General features: G+C 36.0%; 1 protein-coding gene across 3 annotated transcripts in view; it reads right to left on the bottom strand.

Annotated features, from left to right (window-relative positions):
* Nucleotides 1–2047: 2047 nt before the first annotated feature.
* ankrd28b (ankyrin repeat domain 28b) overlaps nucleotides 2048–14364 on the bottom strand; it is a 68383-nt gene continuing 56066 nt past the window's right edge. For all 3 annotated transcript variants that reach the window (XM_088601582.1, XM_088601581.1, XM_088601580.1), the window contains 12 exons: nucleotides 14141–14215; nucleotides 13497–13698; nucleotides 13130–13217; nucleotides 12142–12259; nucleotides 11580–11799; nucleotides 9521–9608; nucleotides 9351–9434; nucleotides 8680–8825; nucleotides 7920–8002; nucleotides 7466–7548; nucleotides 4121–4212; nucleotides 2048–3869 (listed from right to left, as the gene is read on the bottom strand). In XM_088601582.1, coding sequence (XP_088457708.1) covers nucleotides 3583–3869; nucleotides 4121–4212; nucleotides 7466–7548; nucleotides 7920–8002; nucleotides 8680–8825; nucleotides 9351–9434; nucleotides 9521–9608; nucleotides 11580–11799; nucleotides 12142–12259; nucleotides 13130–13217; nucleotides 13497–13698; nucleotides 14141–14215 — 1566 coding nt within the window. In that variant the 3' untranslated portion in view covers nucleotides 2048–3582. The remainder of the gene's footprint in view (nucleotides 3870–4120; nucleotides 4213–7465; nucleotides 7549–7919; nucleotides 8003–8679; nucleotides 8826–9350; nucleotides 9435–9520; nucleotides 9609–11579; nucleotides 11800–12141; nucleotides 12260–13129; nucleotides 13218–13496; nucleotides 13699–14140; nucleotides 14216–14364) is intronic.

Below are 14364 nucleotides of genomic sequence, written 5' to 3'. Positions count from 1 at the left end.
GTAATGTCTAGAACTGCTTTATCTCAAACAAAAGAGCAACTCGGGCTTCTTACAACATATGGTCCTGTGCACAATGTGTCTTGCGTTGTGCCCTTGGCTTGCCAGTAGAGGCTCTTACTCTCCCACGACCCTGCATTGAATAAAGCTGTTGGAAAATGGATGGGTGGATGGGTGAATGGATGGGTGGATTTCCCAAGCAGCCACAGAAAAGTGGCTGACTTACCTCCAGAAGTAGTCATGCTTCCGTTGGCCTGGGTGTCTTTGGCTTGCCGTAGCTTGATTGGCACCCAGTGCACCACTGCAGACACTTTAGGACCTTCAATGTGAAGTGGGGTACATGGCTCAAACGTGACCAGTAACACAAAACCACGAATGGTTCTTATCCCATCCGGGTTGGTGCAAGAGTAGCAGCACTCATGAACAATTGCAGATTCCAAAATGGATGACAGTACAAATGAATTGGCAAAAAATACCAGTATTAAGGAACTTTTAATACGAACCTGACCTATTTATTAATTAATTTAGTTGTTGTAAGGTCTAGTTTGGTTTACCTTTGAATCCTAAAAGTTTGAACAGTCTTTACTGATCGGAGGTTTTCACTGCTTTCAATTACGCCTTTTCTATTGCTTTAAGAATGAATACTTCAAGTCATTTACCTTGACAGCCTTGACTAATACAAATTTAGAGGGCATTACACACTCAAAAGATAAATGAAAAATGTAGGGAAATTAGGCCGACGTTACAGAAGTGACAATTTCCTTTCTTTAGGTTATACTGAATAGGTACGTTGAGACATTTTTACTTAAGAATCAGTACTTGTGAGTGAAGACTGTTAGACACATGTATTACTGACATGGATTATAAATTTAGGTGTAAAGGCCTAATGCTCAAACATTACGTTGAATCTTCTGCTAATCCTGCAAGGTTAGGCTCTGGCTCAACCACAACCCTCTAAGGATACAGTGATTGCTAAGAATAGATGCATTAGTGCTTTTCCAGTCATCAAAAACTACAGATCCATATAAAATGTTTGTTGATGTACAATGCTTTATTCTTCTTGGAAGTAAATGAGCTCACAAATTGGATTTGGTCCATTTCCACGTGCTTAGAATTTGGAATTTGTGGACATCTATCTGCATATAAGGGGAAAATGATTTATCTATTGCATTTGTTCTCCAGCCAATCGCACTCAACATTTGTTGACAGCTGTGAATTTTTCAGAATAAAATAATGCATGTAATCATAAATGTGAAATACAGGCTAGATTGTGGGAAGATTAAAATTAAAAAGGACAAACTACAAGCCTAAGTACATTATGTTTCACCTTAATCAACACAATATCTTTGGGATCTAGCTTTGCTTTGGAAGACTTTCTAGAATTAATTTACAGTGTACAAAGAGCACCCAGACATTTGACAGGTGGAAAGTCACTCATGTCATTGGGAATCACATATGAGTGCCTTTATAGTGGAGACATGAATCTGGATAAAAAGCCAGTTGCAGTCGGAATAAATCATTCAAACTACATATTCTCAATGCATTCTCCATTTCTAAATGCTGTTTACTGAACAACCATGCTTGTCTCAAACTCTTTTGTGGTCTCCATTCATTTTTCACTTCTCTTGTATAATTTTTTTTTAATTTACAATAGCAATGATATATATTTCAATGTTTTCATACTCCACAAAACATATTCAACAAAAGTATAAAGTAAAAAAAAGCTTTGAGAAATGTAATTCATTTCTGAACATCTTAAAGAAGATATAGGTTTCAGGACAGAATATATGAATCCATTTCTGAAAACTGATATGTTTACTGTTGGTAACTTTTGTATATGAAGGATTTCCAGAAAATGTTGTCAACCATCAATCTTCCTATTACAAATAATACCTGTACATCAAGTAGATTTGCTTAGGTTTATAGTAACCTGAAATCAAACTATGATTTAATAAACATCCCCTTTACCAAACATTAATTAGGCTCTGACATTAGAGAGCTAATGTGAAACATTAACCTAAAATTACGATGAAACAAATAAACTGTTAAATTACATATAACCCACATCTGGATTTTATTAACCATAAAATATACAGGAATCTCAGAGATGTATTTAAAGAGTGCAGGTAGGTATAATATTCAAGCAGTCACTACTTTCTATTTACATGCTAGAATGTAATTTAAAAAACAAAAAATAATTGTAATAAATCAAATTGTTCTGTTCCACACTTTCTTTTCAGAAAACCAGCTGATATACTTTACAGAATTCCAGTTTATATGCATTTAGATTAAAATTCTTATCAAAAAAATATTCTTTAACAGCAACAAACAAGATTAAGAAGGTCTTGTATGTAAAAACCAAAGCAAGCAAATTCTGTAAAAATGGCATTGATGTTAAGAGAAAAAAAATTGGTTAAAGAAAGTCCAATGCAATCCTGTCATTGGTATATACAGTATTCTTCAATACAAAGCAAATAATGCTTGCAGCTTCTGGGTTTAATACAGTATTATCGTTTAACATAAAACTGGGAGTCAAATTTAAAATTGTGTTGGGGTCTTTTAAAAACATTGAGACAGCCATATTGAGAAAATGTCTTTCACAAACCTAATAACTAGCTGTAATAACCATGAAGGCATGTGAAAAAACAAAAAGAAATGTACAGATATTCACACAAATTAAAAATAAACATTTATTATTGAAAGAATGGTGTGACTAGGGCTGCAATACTGGAAAGGTAAGTTTTATTTTGCTGTTGCTATCAACTCACCTTGAACGGATGTTCCTCATACATTTTTCAAAATCTTAAGTCCTAATCATAAAAATACAGTAAATCAATGTTCAAAGTGTATTTCAAAAATGTTTTTCTGTTTATTTGTAGTGTAAAATGTATAACCCTGACTGTACCACTACAGCTGGTCTCAAACTTTTATTAGAAATTGCATGACAAGGCCATTTTTAGAATTTTTTCCCCAAAAATAAGTTCCTGTTTTCCCACATATATTTTATATGTTGTAAATATCGGAGGCATGAACTTTCAAAACCCTCTATGCCACTGTATAAGTACTTCCTCTTTTCCCCCTTTATAATAAATTAATCCTGGCTTACAAGTCTTAATTAATTTGAATTGACTCTTGTTCTTCCTTTCCATAAATTATTTTTGAAACTTTTGGTCCCTTTGGCAACTCATTCTTCAAGTGCTAGCGTCTCAGACTGCATTATTGCCTTAGAGAAATTGATAGTTTTATTCATATAGTCTCCAACTTTACTTTAAAATGTTTTCATTTGAAAATAACACACTTTATTCTAGCGTACACTGTTGAAATGACTTCTGGCACAGCAAATTAAATAGGTAAAGAAAAATAATTCGCTTTTCTTGTTTTCTCTGACAGACTTCACATATGTCTTGAAGCTCAGCATCCTTCCATGTCAGACTCTTAAGGCCCCAATGAGAAAAGTTTTCCATAAACATCAGCAGCTTGTCAAATCTGCTTTCAGCTTTTCAAGTCAGACAGATGAAGTTTTCTCTTCAGTGGGCTGTTGGTCATTAAGACAGGGATGTGTATTAGAACCACTCTATATCCTGATCAATAGGTTTCGGAATCAGAGTCATTGAGTTCATCCTCTTCATTAAAAGAGTATCCATCCTCCCTGCCGATGTTGTTGAAGCTGCAGTAAGAGGTGTGTTCACTTCTCAAGATGGGCAATGTGTCAAAAGTCACAGTCTTCGAAGGGTTGGTGTAGTGATTAATGGCATTAAAACTCAGGCTGGGCATAGTAGTGCTTGGAGACACAGGCATCATGGTGGCCAAAATTAGAGCTAGGCAGTCTGCGACATCTTTGTTTGGGGCACACGCCAAGGCAGGTGTATAACCTGCAAAGAACAACAAAACAAAAACTTTACTGTAAATACATGACTGTTGTTATTTAAAATAAAAAAGAATGGACTTCTTTGTTTAGCTACACTGCACTCTGCTGGTAAGAAACATTCAATGTAATTTCATGCAATTAAAGTCAAGATTCTTCAATCTGTTACTAATAAGTGAAAGTGATTAATTTTACATTTACACAGTTATTGTTTAATAAACAAACACCTAAACATTATAAAACCTCACAAATACTCACCATTTTCATCTACAGCAAGTACACTGGCCCCCTTTCCTAACAGTTCTTGCACCACTACAGTAAGACCATTGCGGGCAGCAACGTGCAAGGGTCTAGGAAAGGAAATAAAATGTATTAAAAGAAGTTTTAGACTATTCTTGAAGTGTAGCCTTCAAATGGGTCCATTTAACCAAATGAGAATAAACATTCATACTAGTAAATTTGCAAATATTACTCATTGATATTGTAATACAAAGGACAAGTACTTCATATAATACCTTTAGAAAACAAACTACCAAACAAATCATCATCATTACTCATTGAAGAGCTTGCAATTATTCATTTTTTTTCCATACACATTTGTGGAAAACAAATTAAGCATGTTTGGTACAGAAATTAGGAGTATAGAGCATAGAGCAGTGTTATCGCCACCTGGAATCTGAACCGCAACTACCATACACTACTTTTGAGTAACATCTTCCATCTTTTACTAATTCCTTGAAATTAAGATACCCCAAACAAATTATAAAAAACACTAAAAACTAACAAAACATCCATGCAAACTACAAGTTCGAAAACTATTGTAATTTATTGTGTAATGTAACCACCATTAGGTTCAATAACATTTAGTTTTATTCTGACCAACAGAAGCTTATTACTTATAACTCCAAAAGATTCACAGGCATAACACAAGCAAATTCATTATACTGATTAACATTTGTTATCAACAAGATTGATCAACCGGAGATCTAAATACCCCCTTTTGATCAACAGTAATAAGTGTAGCCAGTACAGGTAGCAATACAAGATTTACTTCTGTACATGTTTTGCATCAGGTTGCACAAGCTGTCTACAGGACTCTCTCCAATTTCCCTTAAAGAACACAGACAAGCATGTTTTTATTCATTGATATTTAAACTCTAGATATCATGCATAATTCCAGTTTATTCCACAAGTGCTCAATGGAGCTCAAGTCTGGTAAAGAGTGTCCATGGCATACAGTAACTACAATACAGCAGCTGTAATACAATAAGCATGAATGTTATAGCATTCCACATTTCAACCAAAACCGAATGTAAGATAGAAGGGACCCTAAGTGAACAGATAAGACAAAGTTTTGAAACTTATTTCATTTAATAAAGAAAGTTATGCAACACACAATGCCATATTTAAGAAAAGTAATTGCCCCCCCTTGAAATCAATAACTGGTTATGCCACCTTTAGCAGCAGTAACTGCAACCAGACGTTTCCTGCAGTATTGAGCAGTCTCTTACAGTGCTGTGGAGGGATTTTGGCCCATTCTTCCCTGCAGAACTGCTTTAACTCAGTGAGATTTGTGGGTTTTCAAACAAGAACATTTCAGGTCCTGCCAAAACATCTCAATGGGGTTTAGGTCTGGACTTTGAGTAGGCCATTCCAAAATTCTAAATTTCTTGTTCTTCAATCATTCTGTTGTAGACTTGCTTGAGTGTTTAGGACCACTGTCTTGCTGCATGACTCAGCTACGCTTCAGATCCAGCTCATGAATGGACTGACATTATCCTGTAGAATTATCTTGATATACTGCAGAATTCCTGGTTCTTTCAATGATGGAAAGTTGTCGAGGCCCTGATGCAGCAAAGCATCTCCAAACTGTGACACTACCACTACCATGCTTCACCTATGGTATGAGGTGCATACTGTGGAATGGTGTGTGGTTTTCACCAGACATAATAGGACCCATGTTGGCCATAAAGTTCAACTTTTGACTCATCTCTCCATAGAACATTGTTCCAGAACACTTGAGGAGAAAGATGCATTTTGGCAAAGTTGAGACATGCACTCATGGTGAGCAGTGGTTTTCTCCTTGCCTCCTCATGAATCCCATTTTTGCCCAGTGTGTTTCTGATGGTGGAGTCATGAACACCGACCTTAGCCGAGACAGATCCCTGCAGTTGTTCTGGGGTTCTTTGTGACTTCCTGGACAATTTTACACATTGCTCTTGGAGAGATTTCCCAGGAGTGGCTGTCCTGTCAAAGATTCACTACCATTCCAAACTTTCTTCATTTAGGGCCCTGACTGTGATTCGGTAGATCCCCAGAGCCTTAGAAATGGCTTTGCAATTTTTCCAGACTGACAAACATGAAAAACGTTTTCAGGAATTTAATTTGATCTTGGCACAATGCGTCTGTAAATCTTGTGTGCTGACAATTTCTCTCTGACCGTAAGGACCAAAGTTAGGTTTATATTGGGCAGGGCTGACCTAAATCAGGCTTAGGTAGTGAAGAAAGATGTGAAGACGGGGGGTTTAAATTAAATCCTTTCTGTATGAGGTTTAGACTTCTAAATCACAAGCTGGGGTTTATGGGAGGAAAGGGGGTTAACTGATAAGGATTCCAGATGCAAGCTGGGAACCCCCCTGGGTGTAATCTTAAACTGACCATTTGGCCAGGATCTCTTAACTGGCCAAATACCATGACCCCCCTCTTTACCATCAGACCAAGTGACGTCAGAAACGGAAAAGAAGCTACTATATAACCCAAAAGTTTGTACCGGCACATGGAACAATACTTCGGTTTTGTTGTTTCTTGCGGGAAACAAGACTTCGGCTTTATTGTTCCTTGCATGCAATAAACTCATCTGTTTAACTTCATCTCGGGATCAAGAACCTTATTCTTTCTGTTACAACAGTAGTTTAAGTAGATAGCTGCGTCAGCATGTGTAGGCTACAAAGGAACAAGTAAAGGTTTATTCCATGCTAAAAAGAGAAGAAAATAAACAATGTTTCAGCTGTGGAGCCTTCTTCCTTTACTTGTTCCTCTAAATCCATCTTGATTGTTAACCAAAGTATCCAATCAGCTGACCTTAATCATCCCTTTACTTGGGTTAAGTGAAAGATGTATAAATATGCAAATCACACAGGTATCAAAAACATTTTCACAGTACTGTATGCCTAAATAATAATACATTTACTCTTGATTGTCAAAATAATAAAATCAGGTTAATTTCAGAAACACAAAACATTTTTGATGCAACATATCAAAGAGGACAGTTACAGAACCTATAGGTTTGCAGAGAGGCTGTTTGTACAAATACTGTGTTTTGTATTATTGAACTCACATTCAATAGAAATAATATCAAAGGTCTTTGAGATGTACTAGCAGTTTGGTTTAAAAAAGGCATGTAAAAAAGTTAAATGATAAATTCTACTATTATACTACCCTTTGCATGTTGTAAATTGCTTTGGATTAAAGTGTCTGCCAAATGAATAAATGTAATGTAAATGTAATTCACTATTTAAACCTGAGTAGTACTCACAGGTGTACTCCTGTCAATAACAGCATTAGTATATAAAACTTTCACAAAACAGTCTCTGTAGCACATACGTTTGTAAAGCTGCATTTGTTGAGTTGATGAGGTTCCGATCGGTTATCTTCTCCAATATTAACAAGGCACTAGTTTCATGGCCCTGAAAAAAAAAAAGAATAACCTGAACCTAAAAGAAATTTATATTAATATTAAACACCAAATTATAAACTCTATGTCTAAAGCTTGACTAAAATGTGGTTTATAATTGTGCATAACTGGAATAAATGCTTATACTAAATTGTCCACTCTAATCAGAATCATTAATAAACCTTTTTGTCAGCTATATACACAGAATTTCTAAATGAAAATCAATCCTTTTAAGAATGTATTTAATTTCTGTGCTACCCTTTTAAGACTACGTCAGATTTAATTCTCATTATCAGTTCTTTCAATCTCAGGATTCTTATAGAATATATTATATGAATCTCTTAGTGCAATTTCATTTCTATACATAGTTGCGAAGTCACGCACCTTGCTGCAAGCCAGGTGAAGAGCTGTATTTTTGTTGGAATCCTGTAAAGTGAGGTCTGCTTTTGCACTGCTTACCAACACTTCTGTGCAAATACAAATTTCAAAGAGAGCTGTTAAGTAAGAGAAAAAATGTCAATCTGAACACCTACAAAGGTTTCTCAGTAGTTGTAGGGTTTCACTTGATGTCATCTTAAGAAAAATACAGACACAAATACCTTTTCAAATAAAGTACATGCATGAAGATTTGATATGTTGCTGCTAGCAAGAGTGTAAACAGAATGGGAAGATGGTTAGTTAGAATTGTGTAGTTATTCCAACATCATACACATGTGGAAAATTTCATTTATTCACATAGATATGTTAACAAAATGTATGTTAATAAGCATTATTAAATTATTTTTACTTTAAACATATTAGTAACAATGTATAGTGATCACACATGCAATAATACATAACAAGAATTTATAATGTATACTGTTGTATATACCGGAATACTGGAAATATTAAGGTTTAAGGGCTACTGTCTGTTGATTAAGCAAAAAGTCATTTTTTGGGTCTGGATAAAAAGCAGGAATATCAGAGACTGTCCATTAAATGTGAAATCTATAATATTGAGATCCATTAATTCAATGTTACTTGTACAAAGACTTAGATGAATATTAGTGCATAGTTCCAGATTATTTATTTTAAACTACTGGTAACAGACAAGCATATTAGAAACCAACATTCCGTACACATGCATTTAAAAAGTCATTTATACCAACGGCATTGGTTTGTCCATTTTCAGCTGCCATCATCAATGGTGTTTTTCCCGAGGAATCAACTGTGTTGACTTGCGCATTGTGACTGAGCAGCAACTGCAAACATTCCACATGGTCTGTGAAGGCTGCTGCATGCAGAGGGGTTCTAGTATAGAGGACAGAAGACTGGTGTTTACAAAGAATTACAGATTTCAGCCATTCAAGTTGTGCCTTGAAAGCAGTTTTAGCACCACTGCAGAGGAATTCTCAGAACGGTCACCTTCACTTTCCTATTCCCAATGCAATAGGACTTAAATCAGTCATATACCAGTGGAGTTCAGTTGATGCTGCAAGACTTTAAAATTCTAGTGTACTTTAACCAATCATTCTACACTGTCCTCACAACAATTTCAATTTAATCATAGGTCTCTTATAAAAGAAAGTATTCATATGTGAGGATTTTTTAACCTAACACTCAGCAAAATTGGATAATTTATTAATGCTGCTGTTCTTTTATCAGACAGGATGTAACAGTCTTTTTAAGAATTTTAAGAGTAAGGTCTAAAAAACATCAGGGAAAAATAATGGGAAATTCCTTTAAAGGGTCACTAACAGCAACAATGCAAATATACGATGAATATTAATCAACTCTCCTATAATGCAGCTATACTTGCTTGGGAAGCTCTTTTACCTTGCTTTTGAGTCTGTGGCATTTACAATAGCAGCACCCAGTGTGTCTATTAACATTTCAGCAGCTCCTTCATTGTCATTTATCCTGCCAAATCAGATGACAAAAAGTCATTTTTTTCCTTTATTCAACACATTCAGAAAACTGGTGGCTGTATACTTATAGTAACTTACACTGCACAGTGCAAAGGGCTGAAAGGATTCCCTTCCATCTTCTGGAAAATTTCTTGCTCCAGTAGGAGCTCTACACAGGTGTCATGACCTGGAAAACAAGGAGACAAAAGACACCTACCCTCTAAATACAATCGCAAACTAAAAAGAGCAGAGGACAAATATTTTGTTTACTGCCCTACAGAGCAATGTACTCTGTGGCAGAACATTCCAAAAATCATTAATACATGAATGAATGCACAATTAAGATGGGGTGGGAGGAGTACTTAACTTCTTCAGCAACAAAAGGAATCAAATAAGAAATAAGAATGAATAAATGATAGGAAGCCACTCTAAATATCTAAAATATTAGCCCATCTGGGATATATTTACCTTATATTTACTGCTTAGTTCTTTTCAAAATGTTACTAAAATATATTATAGAATTAAGAAGAGTACAGAGAAGGACCACTGGAATACGTGTGGAGGGTATGTAATGTGCTAATACATTGCAGTAAAATGTCTTTTTAATTTGAAAGAAACAAGGATTTGAGGAAACAATGTTTTAAATGTACTTTAAAAAGTCAGACCTAAACCGTTTTGTTAAAGAGGGACAAAATGCAAATTAAGTGCTACTTAATCTTGACAACAGGAATGGCTGTACAGGAACCAACAAGCTATACTGTAAATGAGTGGAAGGAAAAAGATCCGAACAATTAGATGAAAAAGTTGGCCAAACGTGTCCTTTCACCTTTAAAATCACTTATATTCTGAACTTAAGGTACTTAAATATCTTTCAACAACCACAAACATTATGCACTTTATCCAATTCAAGGGTAGGTGTTTTGGATTTGAACAAATACACCAAATTACTGCAAATATTACTATTTGCAAATACTCCTGCAAAGACTCAGGTAATAAATATTCATTGTTTTATTTTATAATTCTATATCTTGCACTTCACAAATGTACATAAAAGCATTGGAATTTATAAAGTTTACATCTACTACATCAAGCAACTATAAGTAGTTTCTGTTAGCAGGAAAATGCACCTTCATCAGATGTTTATAATTGGAACATTCGGTCGGTATATAGGCAAGCTGGTGCTCTCCTTCTATATGTGGATTTGTGTGCTGTCCACCCACTGTAATGCACTCAAAGACTATTACACTCCACATCTGCTTTTGGAAAAATAAAACAGATGTGGAGGGGTGGAGGTAATTTTTTTCTTGGGACTTGCATATTTCTCAGGTACAATTTTCATGTAATTCTCAACAGACATCTCTGATGTTTCCTGTTTTATTCCCACAGCTGATGTGACTCTGGACACTGATACACCTCACTCTTCTCTTCCCCACATATATGTGGAGGTGATTAGGGGTGTGTGTCTGAGTGTGAATGGAGAGTGGAACATCACAAAGTAGTGAGGGGAGACAAGAAAGGGAGGCATTGTTGTATTCATGAAGCAGAATACTTTTGTATCAGGTTGTTATTTCCTTTTTTTTTGTAATACAACAAAAACTGTGATCTTCAGTTTGTTTAATATATCTATTTAAGTCAATTTAATCACACCCATTGAAAGACTACAAATGAATTACTCCAGGACATTCTTCTTATTTTCAAGTGTTTTCCAGGCCTAAAATATGCATCTTAGATTTCCAGGTTTTCCAGGACATGTCAGAACCCCAACAAGAGGCTCAAATGTGCATCAATCGGGGGAGTTGTCCTACCCACTTCCTTATTTTTATCTGTGTGAGGTCGTGACTATTCACACACAGTGATTCTAACTGGGTATATTGGATAGGACATTCTGGATAAAGGTCTATAGACCTGGAGCCTATCTTGAATTTACTGCATTTCTTGAAAATGTTTTGGCAAACCACTAGGTGGCACCATAGTCTAATGGTACAACAAGAAATCTGTTTTAGAGCTTTCTACATATACTAAAGAGTGAACTAATTTGGAAAACAGTTAATGAAAAAATGCTGTTCAGTCCAAATGAGCATTTTGAACATTGATAATGGAGACTACACATTAACAAAAGATATATTTTAACTTCATTATTTTTTTAGTAATGACGTACCATTGTAGCAAGCCCAGTGCAGCGGTGTGTAGCCCCGATTGTCTGTAATGACTGGAACGGTGTCCATGGATTGCACAGCCTGCAATAGCCCTCCCAGCACACCGATGTGACCACATGCAGCTGCTAAATGCACTGCTGTCCGTCCCTTGCAGTCTCGAATAAGGAAGTTGGCATTGTGCTGGAGCAGTGCCTCCACACATTCTTCATGCCCAGTTACTGCCTACATGCCAAATTAAATAGTTAAGCATACTTGCATATATTTGATCACAAGGGCCTACACATAAGAACACAGTGTGTCGAGAAAAAAAGAGAGGAGTTAAAACAAGTAAATAATAGGACAGCAAAATTGTAAAGAACATAGACCAACCAGTGTACACATTTTTTTCCAGCTATCGGTAGAAAAGTCCTATGTTCTTTAGTTTACCTGTGCATGGGAGGACACAGAAAACACAACTGTAGCCATATGATAAGAGGAGATGATAGCTGCATGCACCATCCCTTAACCACTTTAAAGTGAGATCATTAAATTTTCATTTAAAGGCTGACACTAAATATCGCTTACCCCTCTGTGCAAAGCCGTTCTTCCCCACTTGTCTTTGGCATTCACATTTGCTCCCTTGTTCAGCAGTGAGTACACACAGTCAGTGTGTCCACTTAAAACAGACAGCATCAAGGGTGTCCTAGCCAGGGCAAGAAAAATTAACAGTTGTTTCTGTGAAAAAACAAAACTAACAATTTTAATTCTAATACAGCAGGGACTCAACATGTGCAAGGGTTTGGTGCAGAGAATCATTACCTATTTCCCAATTTGCATATATCCACATCCACCCCATACCGTTACAAAATGTACAACATTACATAGTATCCAATGTTAAAATACATAAATAACCCTTACCTATATGATAATTAAAGTACTAGTGCACTGGCTTTCAGTTAATTAAAATAGCACTGATCAACTAAGACAACAGTCATCACAAATTTACAGTAATCAGCCTAAATACACAACATTAATCCTCCCTCTACGTCCAACAGACACTTGTACTTTTTCTCTCTGCCTTCCCAGCTATTTCCCTGCTCCATAACTATCATACCCCACTGTAAGGAAAAGGGCAATAAAACTGTCAGTGAGCCTATAACGTTATTTCCAGCCTGTCCCCCATGCCACTCACAAGGAACCGTTACATCTTCATTACAATTTAAAAACAACAATGTTGGGATGCGGACACTAGGTAGTGGGTATATGGGTGTGGACAGGGCTCACTCACTAGTTAGACTTAGTCTCACAATCGTTGCCTGTTGCACGACCACTTCGAAAGTTCCTCTTAAAGTTCAGCTCAGTTTCATCCCACTTTGCTCTTCTTCCATTCAAGACCCCCCTCAGCCAGATTGAACCGAAAACAAGCGAACTTGTGAATGTAGAATTTGCAGATGTCCAGACTCTACTGTACTGCATCAAGTGATAAGGTTTTCATTATAACACAAGAAGTATATTAGGCAACAGAACATTAAGAGCAAATAAAGATGTAAATTAGATTAATTCCTAAACTTACTGTCCGTTTCCATCTTGAATGTCTACAGCAGTCTGAAGGTCTGCATTGCCAATCAGCAGCCGCAAACACTCTGAATGTCCATTAGTGGCTTAAGGAAAGAAAGTCTTACATAAGCAAACACTGTTAAGGTAAAATATTTTTATAGATATAATTAGGTTTTAAATATAGATTTAACCTAAAATTGATTAGCTCATTACACAATGAGCTAATTTCCAGCAGTATAACCAAAACAATTTAACTTGAGAATTACACGAAAGATAGTGTCTTTCATCACAACACAGCAAGATATTACTGCTACTTCATGCTCTGTTTACCACTATAATCTAATGGACTTCTTAAAACAGAATGGCAAATAACAGGAATTTACCTGCTGCGTGGATGGGCGTCCTCTTCAAGGTATAATCTTTGACAAGTATTGATGCGCCTTGATTAATTAGCACATCCACACACTCTACGTGGCCCTTGAAAGCTGCCAAGTCCAGTGGTGTCCGACCATTACTGTTTCTGACATCAAGATCAAGCAAGGACTGAACAAGCACCTCCAAGGCCTGGTGATGACCATGGTAAGCCTACAATGAAAATAAAAAAATGCTATAACTCTTTTAAATCTCTGAAACATCATAGATACCACATAACTTTTACTCAAAGTTGCATTTAATTAAATTCAATCAAAGCTATGATGTAAACTGGACACAGTGGTGCCTGCATTTCATTCCTGGAGGGTTCTGTTTGAACTGAGTTTGCATGAGTTTAGACAGCAATGTAGCTGGCTGCCTCAGGAATGAAATCCAAGTTTAACAGTTGATTGCCCTAGGTTATGATATTTCATGGGTGAGCGCTACTCTTCAAAAGTAACTTTCCTAACTTACAACTTACAAAGGATTTAAGAAACAATATCCAACGAAACATAGAAACATTCACAAACAAGTCATACTTAGTACACTGTAAAATGTACGAGACTATAAATCTAATCAAAACTACATGTCGAAATGAACAAAGTATTTCACTCACCGCTAAGTGCAATGGACTAATGGGTGCTCTTGCATCAGAGTCATTTAATATGTCCGCCCCAGAAGTCTCCATTAACTGGGCATAAAAACATTAAAAACAGCAGAATTGTCTTTATTTGGCCCTTTTCCATCTAACCATTAACTGTTAGACATACCATATAACGATGTCAAATTACATATATCTGCCACTAAATTAAGTTAAAAACATTTCATACTGATTAAGAA

This window comes from Lepisosteus platostomus, chromosome 12 (assembly GCF_059453375.1).
Source record: "Lepisosteus platostomus isolate fLepPlt1 chromosome 12, fLepPlt1.hap1, whole genome shotgun sequence".
Classification (NCBI taxonomy): domain Eukaryota; kingdom Metazoa; phylum Chordata; class Actinopteri; order Semionotiformes; family Lepisosteidae; genus Lepisosteus; species Lepisosteus platostomus.
The sequence above is the reverse complement of the archived record's forward strand: the minus strand, read 5'-3'. Positions and strand labels throughout refer to the sequence as shown.